At 45.4% G+C, this 22318-nt stretch overlaps 1 protein-coding gene across 3 annotated transcripts; it reads left to right on the top strand.

Moving 5' to 3' along the window:
- The first annotated feature begins 2115 nt into the window (after positions 1–2115).
- On the top strand, positions 2116–22294 carry itgb4 (integrin, beta 4). Of its 3 annotated transcripts, none has more exons than XM_029528252.1 (42): positions 2116–2162; positions 5999–6081; positions 6545–6627; positions 7082–7183; positions 7291–7495; positions 7584–7680; positions 7764–7935; positions 8640–8903; positions 8994–9083; positions 9158–9280; positions 9414–9581; positions 9907–9983; positions 10081–10289; positions 10379–10482; positions 10566–10661; positions 10825–10957; positions 11540–11665; positions 11952–12070; positions 12158–12191; positions 12276–12470; positions 12561–12664; positions 12745–12803; positions 12918–12941; positions 13036–13184; positions 13277–13456; positions 13556–13704; positions 14300–14507; positions 14604–14921; positions 15025–15182; positions 15270–15450; positions 15648–15785; positions 15869–16051; positions 16148–16276; positions 18141–18308; positions 18397–18546; positions 18884–19027; positions 19190–19339; positions 19820–20008; positions 20092–20247; positions 20357–20521; positions 20943–21062; positions 21141–22294. In XM_029528252.1, the coding sequence occupies exons 1-42, from the start codon at positions 2131–2133 to the stop codon at positions 21269–21271; spliced, it is 5865 nt and encodes a 1954-aa protein (XP_029384112.1). In that variant the 5' UTR covers positions 2116–2130; the 3' UTR covers positions 21272–22294. The 3 variants fall into 3 exon arrangements, with proteins under 3 accessions (XP_029384112.1, XP_029384114.1, XP_029384113.1); XM_029528253.1 differs by lacking the exon at positions 2116–2162 and adding an exon at positions 4250–4663 and having other exon boundaries at positions 21141–21281; XM_029528254.1 differs by lacking the exon at positions 18884–19027 and having other exon boundaries at positions 21141–21281.
- Positions 22295–22318: the final 24 nt, after the last annotated feature.

Raw genomic sequence — 22318 nt, 5'->3', positions numbered from 1 at the left:
TTCTGCTTCCAATTTTGCTCTGCTCAGTTCCTCTGAGTTCAAATGTAATTCCCCTCTCCCTTTACACTGGTTCCACTGCAGAGACAGACCTCCAGCAGCTTGACTGCCTGGGGATGGAGAACATGTCGACAGTAGTGTTCAGCCTGTGGTTCCTTCATCCGGTTAATTATTGAAGTCAAACTATTGATTTATCACAGTAGAAATATGACTTTTCATTGTGAAATATCATTCATTAGGTCTGAGTCTATTTCACCGTTGACTCATTGAGGCTTCACTATAATCAGATCTATGTCTCTGCATGTGAATGTGTGTTTGTGTGTGCACACGTGCGCTGTTGAGATGCACATGAGCCACACCTGGTGAACAGCCTGTACTGAACAGGTCACAACTTTCCCCATCAAATGCTTGATCCTCCATCTGACTCAGTTTTCATTCTCAGCTGTTCACATGAGAACATGGAGGAATCCAGTTCCACTGGAGCGGCTGTTAAACTGCTAAACGGACAACTTCTTCAACGTTTACACTGGCATGCCATCAGCCCTAATTAAAACTCATGCTTAGTGTGATATAAAGTCTGATCTTGTTGGGTTTTCACCCTTCCCACTCAGGACCACTCACTCTTATGTGTGTGTGCGTGTGTCTGTGTCTGAGCAGTCGCCTTTATAAGCAGTGAATGAACTCACTGATCCAAAAAAACTCAACTTTTGTCATTTAAATTAGAGAGGAGTTGAACAGTGGGAGCTAGGAACGAGTGCAGCTCAGTCTGTGCTGATGTGTTCACCGCCACAGCTTCTGACCTCAGTAAGAAAATTCTTTATCTTCATCGTTTACATGTTTGTCAAGGACAGATAGAAATTAACTCGTCTGCTTCAGCTCCTGTGTGTGCGTGCGTGTGTTGGTCAACAATGAGCAAATTATATTTCTTTAGGAGATTAAGGTTTTTTCATGAGTCTAGAAAGTACTAAAGAGATTCATTGTACTTGTTTGGTTGAGTACAGTCAAAGAAACGTCACAGATGTTCTATGCTCTTTATTATTGTGAAGTACAGAATAATTTCTACCCTTACTTTAGAATTAACAAAAGACAGAGAAATGTTCACTCTCTAATACAGAGACAGTTGAAGGTACTACATAAGTTTTTCTAATGCTGCAAAGTTAATATTAGCATTAGCAGCCCTTAACTTATTCATCTAGAAGAACCTGGACTTCAGCATCAAACTCTGGAAATGGAAATTAGTTTTGTTAGCACGGTAACCCATTAGCCCTGGTCCAGTAGACCATCAGCTCAGTGTGAGGAAGGAGGATTGTAGCGCTGACCATAAGTCAACCTCTTGTCTTCTAAGCACATTGGCTTGGAATTTGACCATCATGACCATTCAGCCCTTGTCAGTGACCACATTCCACAACATTTCCTTTAAAACATCATCAGGCAGTTAGAGCAATATTGAAGTTTATGACAAAATCCTGGTTGTTCCTCGTTTTTTTATTTATTTTAATATGCTGCTGCTTCTTGTTCACTTGGCTGTTTTTGGACCTGTTGGTTGATCTTTAATCTTTATGCTGGTGTTGTGTCATAGATTTAGCTCTAAAAACATGAATAAGCCTCTCTCAATTGCTGGCTTTTGTGTGGACAGGCAATTCTTGCATGTTCATGAACTATAATCATACCGGAGCCAATGGCTGTATCCACAGTTTCTGCCATTTTTGGGGGTGTAAATAATTACAAGCGTGGATTGTTGATAGGGACTGGAGCTGGTCAAACAGAGGAGAGCATTCATCACTTGGAGGATCATCCTGGATCTTGGACTGGTTGTTGTATCACGACCTCTCAGCTTCCCGTCTCCTTCGAGTTTCAGCTTCAGTCCAGATGATGAGCCTGGAAAATCTTGACCACAGTTAGGCAGGAAAACCCCAGGAGTCTACTTTGTCACTGTCTCATTGTCAGTTAATGGCAAATATGTTGTTTATTTCTATAGAGCTGAGTTTGCTGTGCATATGATGTGTTTAGAGTCATAATCACGATGATTGCTTAATAACAGGAAGGAGAAAGGTGAGATGTCCAGGCAGAGGGACACTTCCAGCACAGGAAATACAAGACGGCACCAAATCTTCAGATAGGACCTGGATCCAAATGGCGTTTACTGTTGCGACTAAAATGAAAAGGTATTTTGTTAGTCCAGCCCATATACTTGTTGCTGGTGGAATAAACAGCTGAGGTGGGGGTGGAGGGTAGGGCATTATTTCAGTCGCTACATGTTTAGTTAAAGCTCCAGCTAAGCATGGAAAGTGCTTTATTCCTGACAATCTGATAAGGCATGGACAAATCAGAAGAATTACAGCGTGTCAGCCACACCCTTCAGCTCCTCTTGCAACACATGAAAACAATTTAGACTGGCAACCGCTAAAGAGTCAGCCAAGAGAGCCAGAGAGGAGGGAAGAGGTGTTTCTGCACCAGAAAAGCCGTCTGTTGTATCAAACCAGATGTGATCGCTAAGAGCTCGAATGCGTGTTCCTGTTAAGGTGGCCCAGTGTGGTCTGTGCACTGTCCAGGAAAGGACAGGTACTTACTGTATCTGGGTCTGAGTCCAGCCTCAGCACCTAATGTGTGGCTGACTGGAGCCAAGACAAGTAAACACTGCACTGATTCTGATCCTGTCTGATCCTCCCACTTCTTCCCCCCATGAATGTTTGTAACACATAAGTGAAATTCTAGGAAATATAAACTGTCAAACAAAAATGCAACATAGATTTATCAGACAATAAAGATTATGATGATGATAAGGGGGCTCAGAATTAGAAAATAAGTGAGCACAAGCGAAAGGGTTTACACACAGCACAGTGATAGCAAGTTGCATTTTTATGCTTGAGCAAATTTTAATTTAAGACTCCCTCCATGATTTTGCTGTAAAATCAAATCGAAAAAATAGTTTTTACATTCCTTTACATCACAGTTACCAAAGAGAAAACAGCAGGATTAATTCTTACACCGCTGATTTAAAACGGCAAATAAAAAAACTGCTGAAATGAACGTGAGGATGAAATAATATAGCTGGTTCACTTTCTACGTTTGCTGTTCAGAAAAATAATGTTAACTAGTTTCTAATGTCTCCTGCGCTAGCTTGTCATTTCCAAACCAACAGAACATTTTTAGACGCTGTTGTCGGTTATTTTCATATATATGGTCACCCCCTTCATTTTGACGAATGATGATGATGAATTCAGGGGTTTTACAGTTTTGATATTACAGCAGAAGGCTTAGTAATTTTACCAGCACTGTTGGAAAGTAAGTACATTTACTCCATGTACTGTGTAGTTTTGAAGAACTCATTCTCTACTTGAGTATTTTCATTTTATGTCAGAATACTTCTACTTCACTGTTTAGGATTAGTTGAGTTCAGCTTAGTTTATTTGCAAATTTGTAATATAAAAGTCAGAAGAAAATGGTAAAATACAAAATGAAGATGTTTGCCTCCGGACAATTCTGAGAGAAAATCCTCTTCCAGTAGAAATTTCATCAAATAAACCAAATACTGAAAAGACTGTCACACACCAGTTCACATCTCACCAATGTGCTGGTTGTATAATTGTCAGTCAGAAGGTCGTTAGAGTCATTTTGGAGGGGAAATGGCATGTGAGCTGTTTTGTTGTCCAGGACTTGTTAGACTCTTCAGTTGTGGGTTGGTCCCGACAGTCTGGTCCACTCCACTAGCCCTGTATGCTCCTTTGTAAAAGGCTGTAGGAAAACAATTAAACACATTGAGAGCAGTGGGATTGAGTGTCGGGGACACTGTGCACCGCTGGCCCCTCTGCTCAGGAATGTGGGTTTCCATTATGGTGCTTTACGTGTCTGTGAGTGAGAGGAGCTGCTTCACCTCTAGAAAAGAAAAGCTAGGTGCTAATCATAACGTTCCTGTCAAATACTTGACAAGCAGAAAATGTGCTCATAAATATGAGCACATGGTTGTGTAAACACACAGTCACAAAGCTTTTTTTTCCCATAGCCTGAGGCAGTGTTCTGCTCTGTGCCACTCCCCAGAGCTGGGGAGGGGCCGTGGAGGGAGGGGCCTGGCTGCCCAGTTTCAAGCCCACACAGGTGAACTCCTGATGGTGAGGAATGCAGCAGGGAGGGGGCCTGACGCACAGAGGTGTGGAGCGCTCAACTTCATACAGGGTGGGGAAGAGATAGAGGTACAGGAAGGGAGTTAACCCACAGTCATAGCTTTTCACCTGGAGAGGGGAGGGAAAGTGTTTCTGCGTGTGTGTGTGTGGGTGTCTGTGTATGTGCACAAAAGCTGGCAGAGGGATCAAGTCACAGCACACAGTTGCTCTGAGTCTCACAATCGTTCACATCTCGCTCCCGCGCACACAGAGACTCAGACACACTCTCAGTGGAATTTAAGGGTGAATAAGTCAGTGTCGGACCAGACTGGGCTGAAGGAGCAAAGACAAAAAAAAACCTGGATGTTTTGTTTTTTGGAACTTTTTTTTTTTTTTTTTTTTTAAACTTGGACACAAGGATACTTTTCTCGCAGGTGGACTCAAATATTTCTTAAATTTTAGCCAAGCAAAAAGGAAATAGTGTTTTGTTTTTTTTTTCCCCCTTCTTCTTTTTCTCATTGATTGTTGGACTTTGGGACTTGGACTGAGTAAGCGCACAGTGACAGGTTTGTTTGATCAGCAGTCTTATGTCCGGTCATAAACCTTCCTACAGTTTCTTTGTTCTAATGTTATGCAGAACTGATTCCTCTGCTGGTCTGTGTTTATCTAACTCTTGAACAAGGTGAATAGCTGCAAAGAGTGTGTTATGCAATTTTCATGTCTCACAGTGTGGTTTTAAAAGACCAGAGGGGCCTTTTCTACATCACAGGTAAAATAACCTGGATCAGTTTTTAAGGTAAATGACAAGATCTGGTGAGTTCGGAGTCTAGAATCTTCCAGGTGTGCTTTGGTGTCAAATGCAGGACCCTGAGCATGACCCTCAGACCTTAAGACCCCCGCACCCCACTGATGATGTCAGGACGGGGTCAGCGTTGATCCATTTACCTGGCAGGCTTGTGAAGCATGTTAGCTCTAGCTTTGTGCCACATTCAGACCAAACAAGGCCTGAGTGACTCAGATCACCAGTCGGTCTTTCGGAGGCTGTAATTTGTCTCCCAGTTTACTGTCAGGGTCATAAACGCCCACACAAATGTCACTTTGAGAAGCAGCAAAACACAAAGAGCTGTGGCTCACTGAGACGCTTGGGGATGAGAAGCTGGTCTCTTCTGTTTTCTCTGACCCGTCCTGCTCGGTGACTTATACACTCACACACACCTGCAGTCAGTTCAAGCTCACAGTGAAGTGTTAAAGTGTCTTTCCCATGTGTTTTTAACTTGGATGGCTCCTTCTCTCACCTCTTGGAGAAATTCCTTCTTCCGTTGTAAATCTTCAGAACACAAATCAGTGTTTTCTGTGCCCTGTGGCACTGATCTGCCCCCAGAGACGATTACTCAGACATTTCATGCCACATAGTGCCCTTTGTTCACCCCCACCTCTTGCTTTTGGTGGAGACTTTGTTTTTCGTCAGATTGTTCTCAATCCAAGATTCCAGCAGCAGATTATAGTGGTTTTATTGTGACGAGTCTAAAGAGCATTCTGCCAGAATATTTCCAGGTCCCACCCTGTGTTCTCCCTGCCTTGTCATCATTCTTCTATCACTTTCTGTCAGGACTCAATTGATTCTGTACAGATTTGTGGAAAGCACAATCTTATGAGACGGTTCAGGTTAGCGTATCCAGGCGTAATCAGCTGTTTTCAACCTGGAGGTGGAACCAAAAATCTCAAACCCACTCAGATTCTGTTCATCTGAATTGGTGAAGTGTTTCTAGAGGTGGTCTCTGGGAGAATCTGGACCCGTTCGCTGTCTCTGTTCAGGGGGCTCAGGTTACATCTCATCTGCCAACAGCAGCTGAGTTAGTGTATTTCTCGTGTGCACGTGTGAATGTGTTGTTGTGTTGCAGGAAGGAGATGGGGAGATGGACGTTACGTCTCTCGGCGGGTCTGGGGTTCCTGGCGGTCCTGCTGACCCTCCATCATGCTGAAGGTGAGGAGGACTTATTTCACCACAGGTCACTTCTCCACCCTGTTGTTCGACGTGCACGTGAGAACCTGAACAACATGGTTAATGTGTCACCATGGTTTTATATTCAGAGATTGGTATTATAGTCATTACTGGTAAATGTCTGCTTGGTTAAAAATGGGGCTGTACGGATTTCAGTGGTTTCTATGGTTACATGTTGGACTGTAGATCAGAGAAATCAGCAACTTAAAGACAAGATTTAGTGATAATCAAACATTTGTGCACTCACTGTATTGACAAAAAATTGAGGGTATGATTCAGAGACAATTTGTTCCATGTACACTGTATCAGTTCAGGGCATGTTTATGTTTTTGTTTGTGTTAATTGCAGTGTCTCTAGCTTACACAAGCTGTAAAAACAGATTAGTTTGGATATGACTCGTTCTGACACTCTCCTCTCCTATCCCCGCCCCCCCCCCCCCCAACAGCAAACTACTGCTTTGCTGTAAGGGCCAAGAGCTGCTCAGAGTGCCTGCAGGCGGGGAAAGGCTGCGCCTACTGCCCTGATGAGGTGAGACCACAAACAGCAGGAAGAGGACTGGATTCTGTCAACTGTGCAGGAAGGACTCATACTTCAGTGCAACTGATCATTTCGTGTATTTGAACCTTCACACTCTAAACCGAATAATCATTTCATAATTTCATCACCACTGGATAAAGCCTTCCCATAACCTCGGTTTTGGTGAAATGGGAAAAAGGTCATTGAATTCCAGGTTTTCCTGGATACCTGAAAGGTAGAGAATCTGAGAGAATCTCGTGTTGGATGTGCAGAACCTCCTCCATCAGCTGTGCTTAGAGTAGAAGTTTCTGAGGGCTGTCTGCAGCCACAGTATGATGCATGTTAGCCACCAAAGAACTCTGTGTACGCTCATCCATTTCACATGTAATGGACAGTATACTTTGATATCATGATGGCTGCTGATCACGCAGGGAGACACCTGACTGATCAACTCTCCCCTTAACAGACCTTTAACGGCCCTCGCTGTGACCTGTACGAGAACGTCGTTGCCCATGGCTGTGGTCTGGCGATGATTATCACAGCTAAGAGCAGTTTGACGATGGAGAGTGTGAGTAATCATCTCTTTCATTTTTCATCCAGTCGCCCCATAATGCGCTTTTGTTAACACATTTGTTACCTGCACCTGCCTTTGTGCTTCCCCCTCTAATTGCTCAGGAGGAAAAGATCAACACCAGGCTGCAGCAGGCTCAAGTGTTCCCACAGATGATGAGCATGTCCCTTCTGCCAGGAGAGGAAAAGCTGGTGGACATGGAAGTGTTTGCTCCAACCAAAGGTCCACTGGATCTCTACATCTTGATGGACTTCTCCAACTCCATGGCTGATGATCTGGACAACTTGAAGAGGATGGGCAAAGAGCTGGGTGAGCAGCATCAATCGTGTGGGGCGTTGTGGTGACTGTGAGGGTGGGCGTCGTAGAGAGTCGAACTGACGGACTGTGTTTGCTGCAGCTTCACTGGTGAAGAAGCTGTCAGATGACTACACCATCGGCTTTGGGAAGTTTGTGGACAAAGTCATTGAGCCCCAGACTGATATGAGGCCCGCTAAGTAAGGGAGAGATCATGCGACTGGAATAAGTTGGTGTGTGAAGCAGTTTTATCTGAATGTCCTCTGTTTCCCTCTCTGCTCAGACTCAAACAGCCGTGGCCGAACAGTGACCCTCCTTTCTCTTTCCAAAACGTCATCAAACTCACCAACAACTTAACGTTCTTCAACAATAAGCTGCGCGGTGAGAGAATATCTGGCAACCTGGACGCCCCCGAAGGAGGTTTTGATGCCATCCTGCAGGCTGCAGTCTGTGGGGTGAGTGAGACCAGCTCCCTGTCCTGGAGGGTAGAGATAGTGGAGCTTTTAAAGGCTAAAAAAAAAAAGTGGAGACAAATCACTGGCCCTCAGAGATCAATCCAATTTCATGTTAACTTGACACTTCAGAAGCTGATAATATTCAGTTGGCCATGGTGCATGTTTGGGTATTTTTTATTTGTTTTCACTTTCTCTTAAGAACAGTCTTGGACAAAGCAAGTAGTGAGACTGATAAGATTTGTTTCTGTCCTTGGATGAAGTCCATTTCTTGCACTATTGATCAAAGGCACCCTCTGTAGCTCTCAGATCTCTCCATGGAGTGTATCTATTCTAGCCATCTTTTAAGGCCCTTCCTTTTCAACCAGTTCCTTGTGGTGACTTTTTTACTTGCAAGAACTGATAATGAATGTGAATGAATGTGAATGAATGGCATCCACTTGCCCACACTCTCTCCTGCATCGCTGCTGTGTTCAGAATTGTTTGGTTTATGTATGAAGTATACTGAAAAAATTTAAATCCTTGTCAACTTCTAGAGCTAGATGAAGACTGTTGTGTTTTGCAAATCCCTTTCTGGTGGTTTTATATCCAATTGTAGTTCATTTTGGCACAAATTGAATTCATACCATTGCGTTTTTGTATAGTGTTGTAGAGATTAGAGACAAGCGGTTTGTACGCTGCGTGTTTTACCTGCGTTCTCCATCCAGGATAAGATCGGCTGGAGGAAACACAGCACACATCTCCTGGTCTTCTCCACGGAGTCTGCTTTTCACTACGAGGCTGATGGTGCAAATGTTCTGTCAGGCATCCTGAAGCGAAATAATGAGAGCTGCCACCTGGACGCAGCCGGCAAATACACAGAGGATATAAACCAGGATTACCCTTCCATACCCACACTGGTGCGTCTGCTGGGTAAACACAACATCATCCCCATCTTCGCTGTCACCAACCACTCCTTCACCTACTACAAGGTTTGTGGGTCCAGTTTCCCCTCAGACTCATGGCGTCAGGCTTTTATGTTGGACTTTCAGGTCATGGTTTTGTTCTTTTGGGCCTTGTAGAAACTTCAGAGGTATTTCCCCATCGCTGAGGTGGGCCTGCTGCAGGAAGATTCTTCCAACATCCTGCAGGTCATGGAGACGGCCTTCGAGGTAAAATTTGCTCCATCAGCCACAGGAGAGTCTGTAGGGACTTCTGCTGGCTTACAATATCATGTACTCCACAGAGTATCCGCTCTAAGATGAGTATCCGTGCAGAAGACAGACCCAAGGCCTTCGAAGCTCGTTTTCTGAGCCAGCAAGGAAAAGTGGCCCAATATGGAGACTTTGATTTCAAGCCTGGAGCCATCGTAAGACAGAAAACACAAACACACCGACAACACTTGTATTCATTACCACTCCAGATCATCATCACCATTAGTCTAGTATTAGTTGGTGCCGATAACTCAATAACTACAGTGTGTGGTGTGTGTGTGTGTCCAGGGCAAGTTCAAGATGCGCCTGAAAGCCCAGCAGATGATTGATGAGAGCCCGGTCTGTCAGAGGGATCAGGATGAGAAGGAGGGGACAATGAGGGTCAAACCTACGACCTTTAACGCTGGTCTCCACATTAAAGCCTCGGTCTTGTGTCCAACTTGCCCTTGTGAGAAGGTGAACACACACACAGATTAGGCCCCCACTGGGCTGCTCCAGCTGTTTGCTTCATCAATGGTGGTTAGTCTGGGGATGCCCAATCTTGCTCTCTGGTGGAGTTTCTGCCACGTCCTTATTATTATTGTAACTATTATAACAATTTGTCATGTTTTGTTACTAACGAACACCATAAATGTCGTCTTACATACACTTTCTTTTTTGCTCTTTTTCTCAGTGTTAGGGTCACAAGTGTCCTTTTCATTTCACCACCAAAAAAGACATAAATAATGCGTAGGTAAATTAACCTGAGGTCTGTTTCATCCGAGTGTCTGTGTCATTCCAGACTCCCATCATTAAATCACCCAGATGCTACGGTAACGGAGACCTGGTGTGTGGGAAGTGTCGCTGCTATGACGGCTGGTGAGACACATGGATTCTTATTAAACCTCTGTATGTTTCTCTGAATCCTGGTTCCTCTGACTCTTTCTGTCTTGGCCCCCTTGTGTGCGGCCTTCAGGCTCAGCACATTCTGTAACTGCTCAGCCAGCGCCTCAGCTCTGGACACCAGCCAGTGTATCGGCCCTAACATGACAGAACCCTGCTCAGGTAATGGAGACTGTCTCGAGTGTGGAAACTGCGTTTGCTACAACCCAGAGAAGTTCGAAGGGCCCTACTGTCAGTATGACAAGACCCAGTGTCCGCGATTTGGAGGCTTCCTCTGCAACGGTACGGCAGTCACAGTGCAGTACGGACACATCCTGTTCTGTGACATGTTTTTAATCTTCGCACACACTCATCCCTATCTCTCTCCTCAGACCGGGGCTCCTGTGTCATGGGCCGTTGTGTGTGTGCAGTGGGCTGGGAGGGAAATGCCTGCGAGTGCACCAAGAGCAACCAGACCTGTCTGGACTCAAAAGGGGTGAGTGGAGCCACAGCCTGTGTGTGAAAATGAGTCACCTCACATGTTGGTGTATCGCAGACTGATGATTCTCTCTGTACCAGGGTCTCTGCAATGGGCAGGGGAACTGCGTGTGCGGCCGCTGTGAGTGTGCAAACACAAAGTTTGACATGACTTCAGCCTGTGAGCCAAATTTCCAGGTGTGTGTGTGTCTCACCAATAAGTTTGTGAATTTACCCTGCAGTGTGTTTCAGAGATGGCGTGTATCATTTAACAAGCAGACTCCCACCTGATAATCCTTAGTTTTAGTGAGCATCTGTCTTTTCTCACTTTCCTTTGGCGTGTGTGTGTGTGTGTGTGTAGGCCCAGCTGGGTGTCTGTGAAGCTACGAGGACTTGTGTATTATGTGGGGCCTGGAACAAGGAGAAAAACAAGGACAAGGAAGAATGTAAAAGTTGCCCGTTCAAGGTCGTCATGGTGGATGAACTGAAAGAACGTGAGTGACTTGGAACTATCCACCTCATCCACTGTTCAGTCACCGTGATGGTTTTGACGTTGTGCCTTGTCATGTTCCCAGCACACAGTATGACACAGTTCATAGCAAATACACATCTGAGCATCAGACAGAGGGAAGTCACACATCCTGATGTAGGTGACATATTGTTCAGCTCAGTGATGCGCTCACTATGTGTTGACCTCCTTTAAGTCAACAACACCGGGCTTCAATATAACCACACATGTCCACAGACATCAGTTGCTCAGTTACAACCACATGGACATTCCCACACTGTCCTTGCTCTACAACCTCTTATTGACATATTCCCATCCAGATAAAGGTCTCAGACATTAACTTTGGGTAAATATTGGTTCTGATCCTGCTGGAGATGCTCTGACCTCAGTTTCCTCAGCAGGGAAGCTAAAGACTATTTGAAATTACTTTCTGATGTGTTGATTTTGTGTTGGTTCCCTCACCGTCACCACAAGAAAGGCAGTAATGCCCCTAAAGTATGACTGCTGTTTATAGAAGGTGTCCGTGACACTGTGACAGACAATGACATGTTTTTGTCCGTGTTTACAGGCAACAAGGTGCTGGACAAATGCAGTTTCCGTGACGAGGAGGATGACTGTACATACCACTACACTGCTGAAAACACTAAGAACAAGGCAGAAGGGATCCTGGAGCTTCAGGTGCTGAAAAAGAAAGGTGAGCTGCAGGCCGGACAGGTAGAGCATGATGCCGCTGGTTCATCTTTTAAATCAGATCCTCATGCATTAAATCACAGAGAATGTTGTTTTTGTTTTTTTTTTGTCTTAGCGTAGCTTTACAAATCTAGTCATACGAAAGAAATAAAAATTTGATGATAAGAGTATCATCATACCTCAGTGTAACTCTGTGGCTGTCTGTGTGGTCCATCTGTACGTCTGATGAATCTAGAGTTGGGGTTTGTTAGTGTTGTGTGCCTAACATGTTCACTGTGTTGACCGTTCAGACTGCCCTCCTGCCAGCCTCCTGTGGTTGCTGCCTCTCCTCCTGTTCCTCTTGTTACTGCTAGCTCTTCTGCTGCTCTGCTGCTGGAAGTACTGCGCCTGCTGTAAAACCTGCTGCCAGGTACTGACGCTCACATCTGGAACAAATGCTGTCGATGTCTCTGAGTCTGAGGTAGTAACATCTTCTCTTGTCTCATAACTTCAACAGAGCTGCCTGGCCCTGCTTCCCTGCTGTAGGAGAGGTGAGACCTGTGACAGTACTGTTAACACCTGAGATCACATGGTCCCGCCTGAGACCACGCCTTCTTACGTTGTCTTCTCCACAGGGCGCATGGTTGGCTTCAAGGAGGATGAGTATTTGCTCCGTCAGACTTTGCTCACCTCAGATCATCTGGACACACCAATGGTGAGGACCGGCCCTCCGAAAGGAACTGATGTTGTTCGCTGGAAAGTCACAGACAATGTCCACCGAGGACCCAACCACCCCCAGGCTCTAATAAAGCCCAACCCTAAAGAGACCAGTGAGTGAACTGGTCCATAAGAAGCACTGAACTGAGGTATAAGAGAGAACATGTGTTTGACTTCTCTTTGCTTCCTCTTGTCATCTGTAGTCCAGTTCCCAGTCTCTCTCCGCCTAAACCGCCTGTTCTCTGAGAACCTGTCTCGCCCCGATTCCAGAGACGCTGAGCAGCTCCGCAAGGAAGTGGCCGACAACGTGAGTGTGTTTGTGTTTATCGGCGGACATGAGTGGATGTGTGACTGTGTCACTGAAACAATATTTGCTCTTCCTTGCAGCTAAGTGAAGTGTATAACCACATCACTGGGGGCCAGAAGGTGCAAAAGACCACATTCAGGTGAGGCGTTCAGGTCCACACAGACCTGAGTTTACATTTTCTGCTCATTTTGTGAATTATGCCAGTTCATGTGTGGGAATGTGTGCTCTCTCACTGACACTGTGGTTCTTGCAGGATGCAGAAAAATGCTGGGAAAAGGTAAAGTCCTCGTGACACAACACAGAGTTTACTGACTTTTCTAGGACACGCGGGCTAACGAAGGTCTAACGTCCCTGCACCCTTTGCTTCTCAGGCAGGACTACACCATTGCTGACACCGTCCTGTCTGCTCCTCGCAGCAGTTATCCCGATATTGTCAAGCTCACAGAGAAAAATGTCCAATCAGGAAACTTCCATGACCTCAAAGTGGTGCCTGGATACTACACTGTGGCCACAGACAGAGGTGAGTGAGCTGATAGTAGTGTAATAAAGAGAATCTCTTCATCTCTCATCAGTCTAAATAGTCTCCTCATTATGTTTGGTCCTTTTCTGCAGAGGCTGCAGGAGCCATAGAGTTCCAGGAGGGGGTGGAGTCAGTGGACGTTCACGTGCCACTCTTTGTGAAGGAAGAAGACGATGACAAGAAGCAGCTGCAGGTGGAGGCTTTAGATGTACCACTGGGCATCGCTGAGATCGGAAAACGTCTGGTGAACATCACTATCATCAAAGAGCATGGTGGGAAACTGCTGAAGCTTTTCAGTCAGGAGAAATGCAAAGAATCAACAGAAAATCTGTAACATTAGACAAACTGGTCGTCTTCTTTCCTCTCTTCAGCCAACAGCGTGTTCTCCTTCCTCCAGCCTGCCTACACCTACAGCAGACACGATGGAGTGGCGCATATTCCGATCAGCAGAGAGATCATCGAAGACGGACGCACACAGGTCGCCTACCGCACCCGAGACATGACCGCAAAGGACAAAAAGGTGAGCTGATGGCTGCAAACTGAAGCACTGGGTGGTGTTTCTGGAGTGAGACAGATGCTGTGGCTTGTTTCTTCTCTCTGATGTGAATCATGTTCTCCCTTGAGCTCATTCATTCACTCATCTTCTACCGCTTATCCACTTCTGGTTCGTGGGGGGTGCTGGAGCCAATCCCAGCTCACTCTGGGTGAGGGCCGGGTACACCCTGGACAGGTCACCAGTCCATCACAGGGTCAACACACAGAGACAGAGAGAGACCTACAACCACTCACACCTACAGATAAAATTTAGAATCAGTAGTTAACCCAAACATGATGTCTTTGGACGGTGAGGGGAAACCAGAGAACCTGGAGGAAACCCACGCAGGCACGGGGAGAGCATACAACTCCACATAGACAGGCCCTGGATCAGGGAACTGAACCTGCAACCTTCTTGTTGTGGAGCAACAGTGCTAACCACTATGCTGCCGTGCTGCCCACTGAAGCTACAATCTTGGAATTAAAGTTTTTTGTTTACATGATTTTTCTGCCCTGAATCAACTAGCATCGATACTTACCCAGGTGAAAGGGTCCTCACCTGTTTGTCCCCTGCATTTCAGGACTATGTGACTGTGGAGGGAGACCTGACTTATGGCCCTGGGGAGACCCAGAAGATAGTTCCTGTACGTCTGCTAGAGTTGGGTGAGAAAGACGGCCTCTTGGAAGACAAACAGTCGAAGCAGTTTGTAATGGACCTCAGTAACCCACGGCAGGGTGCCAAACTGGGACGCTACCCAAGAACTACCATCACTATTTCAGACGAAGCAGGTGGGGAGAAGCTTCATGATGACCTGTCTTCCCCTCCGCCAAAGAAGTGATTGCTAATGTTTGTTCTCTTAACTACTATCACCTACTTTTATTCAGAGCCCAGTGTGATGATGTTCAAAAAGTTAAGCCAAAACTTCAACACATCTGATCCAACCTACACCATCCCTGTGGTTCGGACTCGAAACCCAAACAGTCCTGCCACAGTGAAATGGCGCACCAAGAAGGCCCAGCGCTTTGAGCTCTCTGGCCCTCTGAAGTTTGGTCCTGGAGAAACTGAGAAAAACATTGTGATTGACCCGAAAGCCCATCCTGGTCCAATCCAGCAAGAGACCTTCCAGCTGGAGCTGTTTGACCCCAGCAGCAATGCTTCAGTAGGGGAGAGGAAGACCACCACCGTCAATATCACAGATGGAGGTAAGAAATATTGTGGAGACAGAAGACTTTTAGGCTTTATATGGAAATAGACGTAAATGTATAAATTTAACCCTACATATTCAATCTTTTCTTCTTCCTTTAGCTCCCAAATCTCCAGAGTTTGCCAAAATGCAGAAGGGCCACTCCGTGTCTTCTGGTAGCCCCCTTCTGGTCCCTGGAAACCCTCAAGCAAAAGCAACTGGACCCAGGAGCATTCACCTAAACTGGGACCCACCACCTGTTAACCCAGCCGGATACAAGGTACATCAATTCACTATGAACCTGCAGCTTGACTGAATCAACACCTTTCACAACACACACTTCAGATACTGTCTTTTCTGTTTTTAGGTGAAGTACTGGATCTATGGTGACCCAGAAAAAGATGCCCAGGTCTTGGATGTGAAGAGTCCTCAAGCAGACCTAACTAACCTGTACCCCTACTGTGACTATGAGATGAGAGTATCTGCCTACAATGCCAAGGGAGATAGCTACGACACTGACGTTATCACCTGTCAAACCCTGGAGGACGGTAACTACAGAGAATTTATCCTGTGGGGAAGGGTAGTGAGTCAGGTCTTTGGTTAGTTGGAATAGTTGCACATCACCATACAATCAGTTTTGGTGTTATCAACTGAAAATGATTAATGATGTGAGAATTAGTTTGGACGGTTTAACATTAATGCCCTGAAAGTGAATCACTACTGAGTCTTACCTGTCCTCCTCCAGTGCCTGGTGAGCCTGGACGTTTGGCCTTCAACGTCATTAGTCCGACGGTCACTCAAGTTAGCTGGGCCGAACCTGCAGAGACTAATGGAAACATTACGGCTTATGAGGTCATCTACACACCCATCGATGATGAACTGAGTATGAGTCTCACCTAAAACAGTAAATACAGTCCACACCATCGCTTCATGTCTTCCTACTCTAATAGTTGATTTTCTTCACAGAGCCAGTGGGCCCCGCCAAGAAAGTAAAGGTTGACAACCCAAAGAAACGTATGCTGTTGATCGAGAACCTCCAGAATGCCCAAACCTACCAGTACAAGGTCCGTGCCAAGAACAGTGTGGGCTGGGGCCCCTACAGAGACGCTACCATCAATCTGGCGTCACAGCCTGCAAGACCTCTGTCGAGTAAGTCTGGGAGCAGCACCTCCTTGTTTTCTTAAAAAAAAAAAAAAAAAAAAAAAAATCTCTCTTAAACTCTCTTCTCTTTCCATTTGTGCCTAGTTCCCATCATTCCAGACATCCCTATTGTAGACGCAGAGGCAGGAGACGAGTATGACAGCTATCTGATGTACAGCAACGAGGTGCTCAAGTCCCCTGCAGGCTCCAAGACACCCAGCGTCTCTGGTGATGGTGGGTACCCAGAGCTGAAACCAAGCCCCTACTGCACCTGATGTGCTCGAATGCAGTTTTTATTCTGGTATAAGAGCTCCAGAGTTCCCGCTGCAATATTGGTCTGATCATTTTAGTCCCAATCTTTCAGTCCTCTATGGCTTTGTTGTTGTTGCCAGGATTTTTCCATACAACATGCTTTGGTGTCACTGAGCTATCATGCCCTCTGTCTAACAAATGGCCATATTAGGGCTGCAGGGCCTGTTATACATTTCATTTTTTTTATGCCTTAAAAGGCTGTTCTTAATGTTCTTTTGCAACGGGCCATGAAGGAAGAACTGGGAAAGAAGCTTTGGCACCTTTCTCATGGCTCTGCCTGTTTTCACTTCAATCTGGGCGGAATTTATTCTGCAGACAATCCCCCAGGCAGGGAGCAACACTTCAATCCCAAACCACTGGCCCCACTCATTGTTTTCTACACATTATATATTTAAAATGTATATGTAATGTTTCGGCTTTTTTGAAACATAGTTTAAAAAAATATTTTCTACAACTCTATCCTTCGCTTGCTCGCTTCTACCCATGACCCCAAACGCAAGGATGGAAATATGTGAAGTTGGTGGGATCCCACCTAGATCTGCGTAAGGTGTCGTGGAAAAAGCAGGTGGACGTCATCCCCAGTCGGCTCAGCACAGACACAGAGGCGAGCGCAGATGAGGCCCCCCAGCCCAGCTACGCGCAAAGGTCTCTGCAAGGTGAAGACCCCTCCATCTGAATCACAGATAGGCAGGCAGCATGCCAGCTGTTATGCACGGCCAATCGTGTACCCGGCAATTCGACCGACGTTTCTCTCTGCCTTTGTGATTGATCTGCTCAGAAACATTATCGGTTCCAATCAGTTTCGGGCTTCCATCCTTGTCCCCTTGCCCCTCGTTGGCAGCTCTCCCACCTCTCCTCCCACCTCTCCTCCCGCCAGCCGCTCAGGGAGGAACACTGGCATCAACTGCCCAACCTCCAGTTGATGATCGGGGCAGGCTTTCCAGGTGCCTGTCTCTATCTGTCCTCTCTCCATCCCACTGGGGAGGTAATGATCTGGAGGGAGCTTGTCTTTGTGTGGCTGTTTGGAAATGATGGGCTCTCACTTAATTAGACACTTTGTCATCTCTACAGGGCAGTTTGAGTGACGACACCTTTTCCTTGCCACAGTGTAATTCCCATTCAGCTTCAGCTGGCCGCAGATTCTCCACAGCTGTTCAACCAGTATCAGATGTTTCCCCGCTGGCAAAGTAAAAACAGCAGCAGTTTAGATCTGCAGAGGAAGATTGTCCTTGTTCCCGCCCACAGCCAAATAAACTACTCTGTTTCTACTACCTGCCCCAACTGCAGGAATCAAGTGCTGTTGTGAAATTTTGGAAGAAAGTTGTATTCTCAAGGGGACGAATCCAAATACTTGGTGATCCTAGGACTGTTGCTATAGTGACATCATGAGGTGGTGTTTTGTGGTCATCGTAGCATCATGCTGATGTGTCAACACGTCATTAATCACTACATCAGTCATTATCACATTATCACTTGTGCTTAGCATAGGAAGGGAGCTTTTTCTGTTCATAAAATAATCAAGTATTTCACTTTCATATTGACGTTATGAAGAATGCCCTGCCCCCTGCTGTTTCTGTTCTCTGTGAATGGCACAGGTCAGTCTGGAGCTACAGGTGATGGCCTGCTGCTGCTTCCTCTCTATAGGCTGGATGAGCCTGGTTTTGGGATCTGCGGCACTGTGTTGTTCAGTACTTGAATGCCAACTAATTCCCAAGATTCTGTGCGAATGCCTAATATTATTAATGATATTAATATGATTACAATGGTTCCAATTGTGATTTTACAGATTATACAATGAATGGGAAGTGGGATCAGAGCTTCCTTTTCCCAGGAGGATCAGCGACCCGCAATTTATCAGCATCCTCTTCTCCAATGTCCACCCTGAGCTCCAACTACCGAGGTGCCGGTGGCTCCTATACCACAGAGACACACACCACCTACATGCCCGGCCAAGGTAACATGGATTACAGTAATTACAAGAAACCTTTAGGTAAAGCCCCTGCATGTAAGTCTTCATACTTAACGTTCCTTTGTTCCTGTAGGAAACTCTCTCAGACAGGACATCATCGGAGGCGGAATCCACACATCAGAGGTCATCATGAGGAAGCGCTCAGAGAACAGGGGTTATACAGATGAACACATCCGTGACTCTATTGTCATGGGAGATGTGTCATCCAAGTTTCCAGCCCTTGGTAGGTTTTCGTCCTCAGTAGTTTGTTTTCAGTTCAGAGACAATTTAGAATGATTTGACTTCCTGTTCAGTGAAATATTTTACTTTGGAGTCCAGTGTTTTAGATGAACGTGAAGGTGATAGCTCGGACGTCTATTAGCAGGGTTGGGGCTGTTGGCTGCTCAGCAGGCTTATCCACACAGACTTTGCAGGAGCTCTGCTGACTATCGCTGTTTTTCCTTCCCCCCCCCCTCCTCAAATTCACTTGCTGGACCTCTTTTTATTTCCCTCTACACCTGCCCCTCTCTCTGCCTCTTGCTTCCTTTCTTTATCTCCCTGGCATCCTCTTTTGCTCAAAGCGCCATCAGGTGGGTTTGGCTACATGGGAATGCAGAACACCTCTCAGAACCAGTTCAGCTACAGCCTGTCTCAGGGTTCAAGGGCCAGAACCCAGTCCGCAGAGGTCAACGAAGCCTTATATAATCTGGACAGGGTGCTCCACGGTGAGTCTGTGACATACAAGCATGAGGCTCCGAATGTTTGCTTGGTGTGAGGTGTAATGCAGCCATCTTTATCTCTGCTTCTTGGAGTCACTGCTTTTTAAACCTCAGACCGTCTAAACATCTTTACAGCGGTGATACTCACTCGCTCTCTGTCACCATCAGATGCTCGACTGTCTCCTGGTGTCCCTGACACCCCCAGCAGACTGGTGTTTTCTGCTCTGGGACCCACTGCCCTCAAAGTCAGCTGGCAGGAGCCCCACTGTGAGAAAGACATCCTGGGCTACTGTGTCCTGTACCAGCTGCTCAATGGAGGTAACCGGACCTTCTTTAGTTGAGTCGAGTCAAGTTTAGTTTAGTTTGGTTCGTTAAGTTTACCTAAATCTGAATTAGTGTTATTTTCTTTTAATTATGTTAAGTTTAGTTAATATTTGGTTAATTTGGTTTGGGGTTAGGGTTAGGGTTACTTTATTTCAGTGTTTAGTTAAGATAAATTAACTTCAGTTTAGTTTGGGTTAGTTTAGATTAATTCAGTTATGTTTTCATTTGCTTATTTTAGTTGGGCTGGGTTAATCTAGTTTAGTAACTACTTTGGTTTGTTTTGCTTTAGTTTGGGTTAGTTTAGTCCTACTTGAGGTTATTGTGGTATAGTTTTGGTGAATATAGGTTATTTTATCTTAGGGGATTATGGTTTAGTTTAATTGAGTCTGACATCACATTTCTGACGTGACTGTGATCGTTCATCTTTTTTTCAGTTAAATTTTAATGCTAACCAACCTTTGTCCTCCCCTGAAGGCGACATGAAGCGCATCAATGTGACGAACCCTGCAGAGAACTCTGTGATCATCCAGGACCTTCTTCCCAACCACTCCTACCTGTTCAAGGTGAAGGCTCAGAGCCAGGAAGGCTGGGGTCCAGAGAGAGAGGGCGTTATCACCATAGAGTCTGCTGTTGACCCCAAGAGTCCCCTCAGCCCCATGCCAGGTATTGATCCTGCTGAGGTTTGTGTCTCACGCTTTGTCTTTATTGGTCACAAACACAGTCCCCTCACTTTCTGTGCCCTTTAGGTTCACCATTTACTCTGAGCACCCCCAGTGCTCCAGGGCCCCTGGTCTTCACCGCTCTCAGCCCTGACTCACTGCAGCTCAGCTGGGAGAAACCTCGCAAACCCAATGGAGACATCCTAGGTTATGTGGTCACCTGTGAACAGCTGCACGGTGGAGGTGAGAATTTGAACTGTTTTGCGGTCGTATTGCGTAAGACTACACGTTCACTACACAGCACTCACCTCAGTTATTAACATGTTTCTGTCCCATCACCTGTTTTCTCCAGGTGACCTGCGGTCCTTCCAAGTGAATGGCGACAGCTCTGAGACCAGTCTAACTGTCCCAAACCTGACTGAGAACGTCCCCTACAAGTTCAAAGTTCAAGCTCGAACTACACAAGGCTTTGGTCCAGAGAGGGAGGGCATCATCACCATTGAGTCTCAAGATGGAGGTAAGGTGGATTTCAGTGTGAGGCTAGTTCCCCTTCACTTCCATGGTACATACCTGAGTGGTTATATAATGGTGGCCTCCAACTAAAAAGCTGCTATATGATAGTGAAGCAGAAACATCAGGGCCTGATGAATGACGGATTAAAAAATGAAAACTTTGTTCTTAGTCTGGTAACAGAAGGAAGACCAGGACCCCAAAATAGCAGGGTCTGTCATCTTAGAAGCATAATTCTCTTTTTAAACCAGGGACAGCTTCTTGTGTGTGGTTGACATTTGACCTGAGGAGACATAAGAGCAAAGTTCGAAAGCTGTTGAACACAAATCCAGACTGTCGTAATCAAACGAAGGTTGGTGGTAATCTAATCAACACTGGCCCAGAATTCAAGGATTAAAATTCCGCATGTCCCTCTCCGTCCTCTGTAGGCGCACTGTCTCAGTTCAACAGCCAGTCAATGACAAAGAGGGAAGTTTTCCACCTGCCACCAGAAGTCAGCACACGGACCAACATCTCACATACCATGCTCAACGACCCCTACTTCTCAGGTACAGATACAGTTTTAGTGTGAGCTCTGATAATAAAATGTGCTCATTAATTAATACGCGCTACTGTCTCTGCAACAGATGGGATGATGATGACCACGCAGCACACGGAGACCAGCGGCATGGTGACTCGTCAAATCACCAAGGAAGTGGTCCAGCGCAGCGTCATGGGAGGAACATCTGTCACCAAGAAGATGTTCTATGAGTCTTAAGATTATTTCACCAATTCCAAAGGTCCCACATGATCTTTACACACTCAGTATATATTTAATGTCTGTGTGTGAGCACTAAATAAATGGCGAGGGGGCCGTGCCTTCATGTCTGTTACAAACTGTGGCCCCTTGTCAAGGAGGTTACTTTTAATGTTTCCTGTCACTTTTGCTTCCGATGTTTTTCACTTGTTTCTCTCCCAGTTTCATCATCAGCTCACATTAGAGTACCTCTGTCTATCAAGGACCGACAACATCAGAGCTTTCAATCGGCCAGCAGTCACTAATCTGACTGTGGTACAGTTAATGTCACTGTGGTACAGTTAATCTGCCTGTGGTTTACTCAGTTTGACTGTGATTCAATTAATTTGGCTTTAGTTCTGTAATCTGACGCAGTTTGGTGCTCTGGCTGTGGTCCAGTAATCTGACTGGGGTTCATTTTATCTGGCTTTATTTCAGTTAATCAGGTTTATCAGAGATATTGTCCCCTTGTGCCCTTCCCTTGTTTCAATGAAGTACTTAAAGGAAAGTGCTGTGTTATTCAAGTTATATTTGACTTTTTTTATGGTAACCAGATTACATTTCAGACCTTACTTTGCTCCTTGTCTGAGATCCAGAGCATCACAGTGCATTTGGGATTTTTCTTGTTTATATATTTGTATATTAAGTTTTTCCAAGCATATTTAATACTTCTTATGATTTTTACTTAAAATGGTGAATTGAATGCCATTTGACGATCATGAGAACTCTGTCAAATAATATGGTTAACATGGTTTTACATTTAAGATGTGTGATAAACATAATTTCATATGTTTCATATGTCTTTACATTTTAAAAAAGAAATATTTTACAGAAAAAGGGTATGAAAACAGAAATAATGTATCTCAGCTTGATTGTTGTTGATGATCAACTTTTCACCAGAACCAGACTGAGTTGAATGATCTACTGATCAACTTGTATCCCTCAGTCGAAGCATCTGATGTCATTCTGTCTGTTTTGATTTGAAATTAAAAGGTTTCTGTTCTATATAAATTCATGTGTAAGGTATCT

Source organism: Echeneis naucrates, chromosome 19, assembly GCF_900963305.1.
Source record: "Echeneis naucrates chromosome 19, fEcheNa1.1, whole genome shotgun sequence".
Lineage (NCBI taxonomy): Eukaryota > Metazoa > Chordata > Actinopteri > Carangiformes > Echeneidae > Echeneis > Echeneis naucrates.
Note: the sequence above shows the minus strand (reverse complement) of the source record. Positions and strands in the feature narration are given on the sequence as shown.

What these genes read in the sequence shown, in the direction of transcription:
- itgb4 (XM_029528252.1), top strand. Translation starts at nt 2,131, where the DNA reads ATGGCGTTTACTGTTGCGACTAAAATGAAAAG. An exon ending in GCAGTTTGACGATGGAGAGT is followed by an intron (nt 7,184 to 7,290) that starts GTGAGTAATCAT and finishes CTAATTGCTCAG; the next exon opens with GAGGAAAAGATCAACACCAG. An exon ending in GCTGTAAAACCTGCTGCCAG is followed by an intron (nt 12,071 to 12,157) that starts GTACTGACGCTC and finishes TAACTTCAACAG; the next exon opens with AGCTGCCTGGCCCTGCTTCC.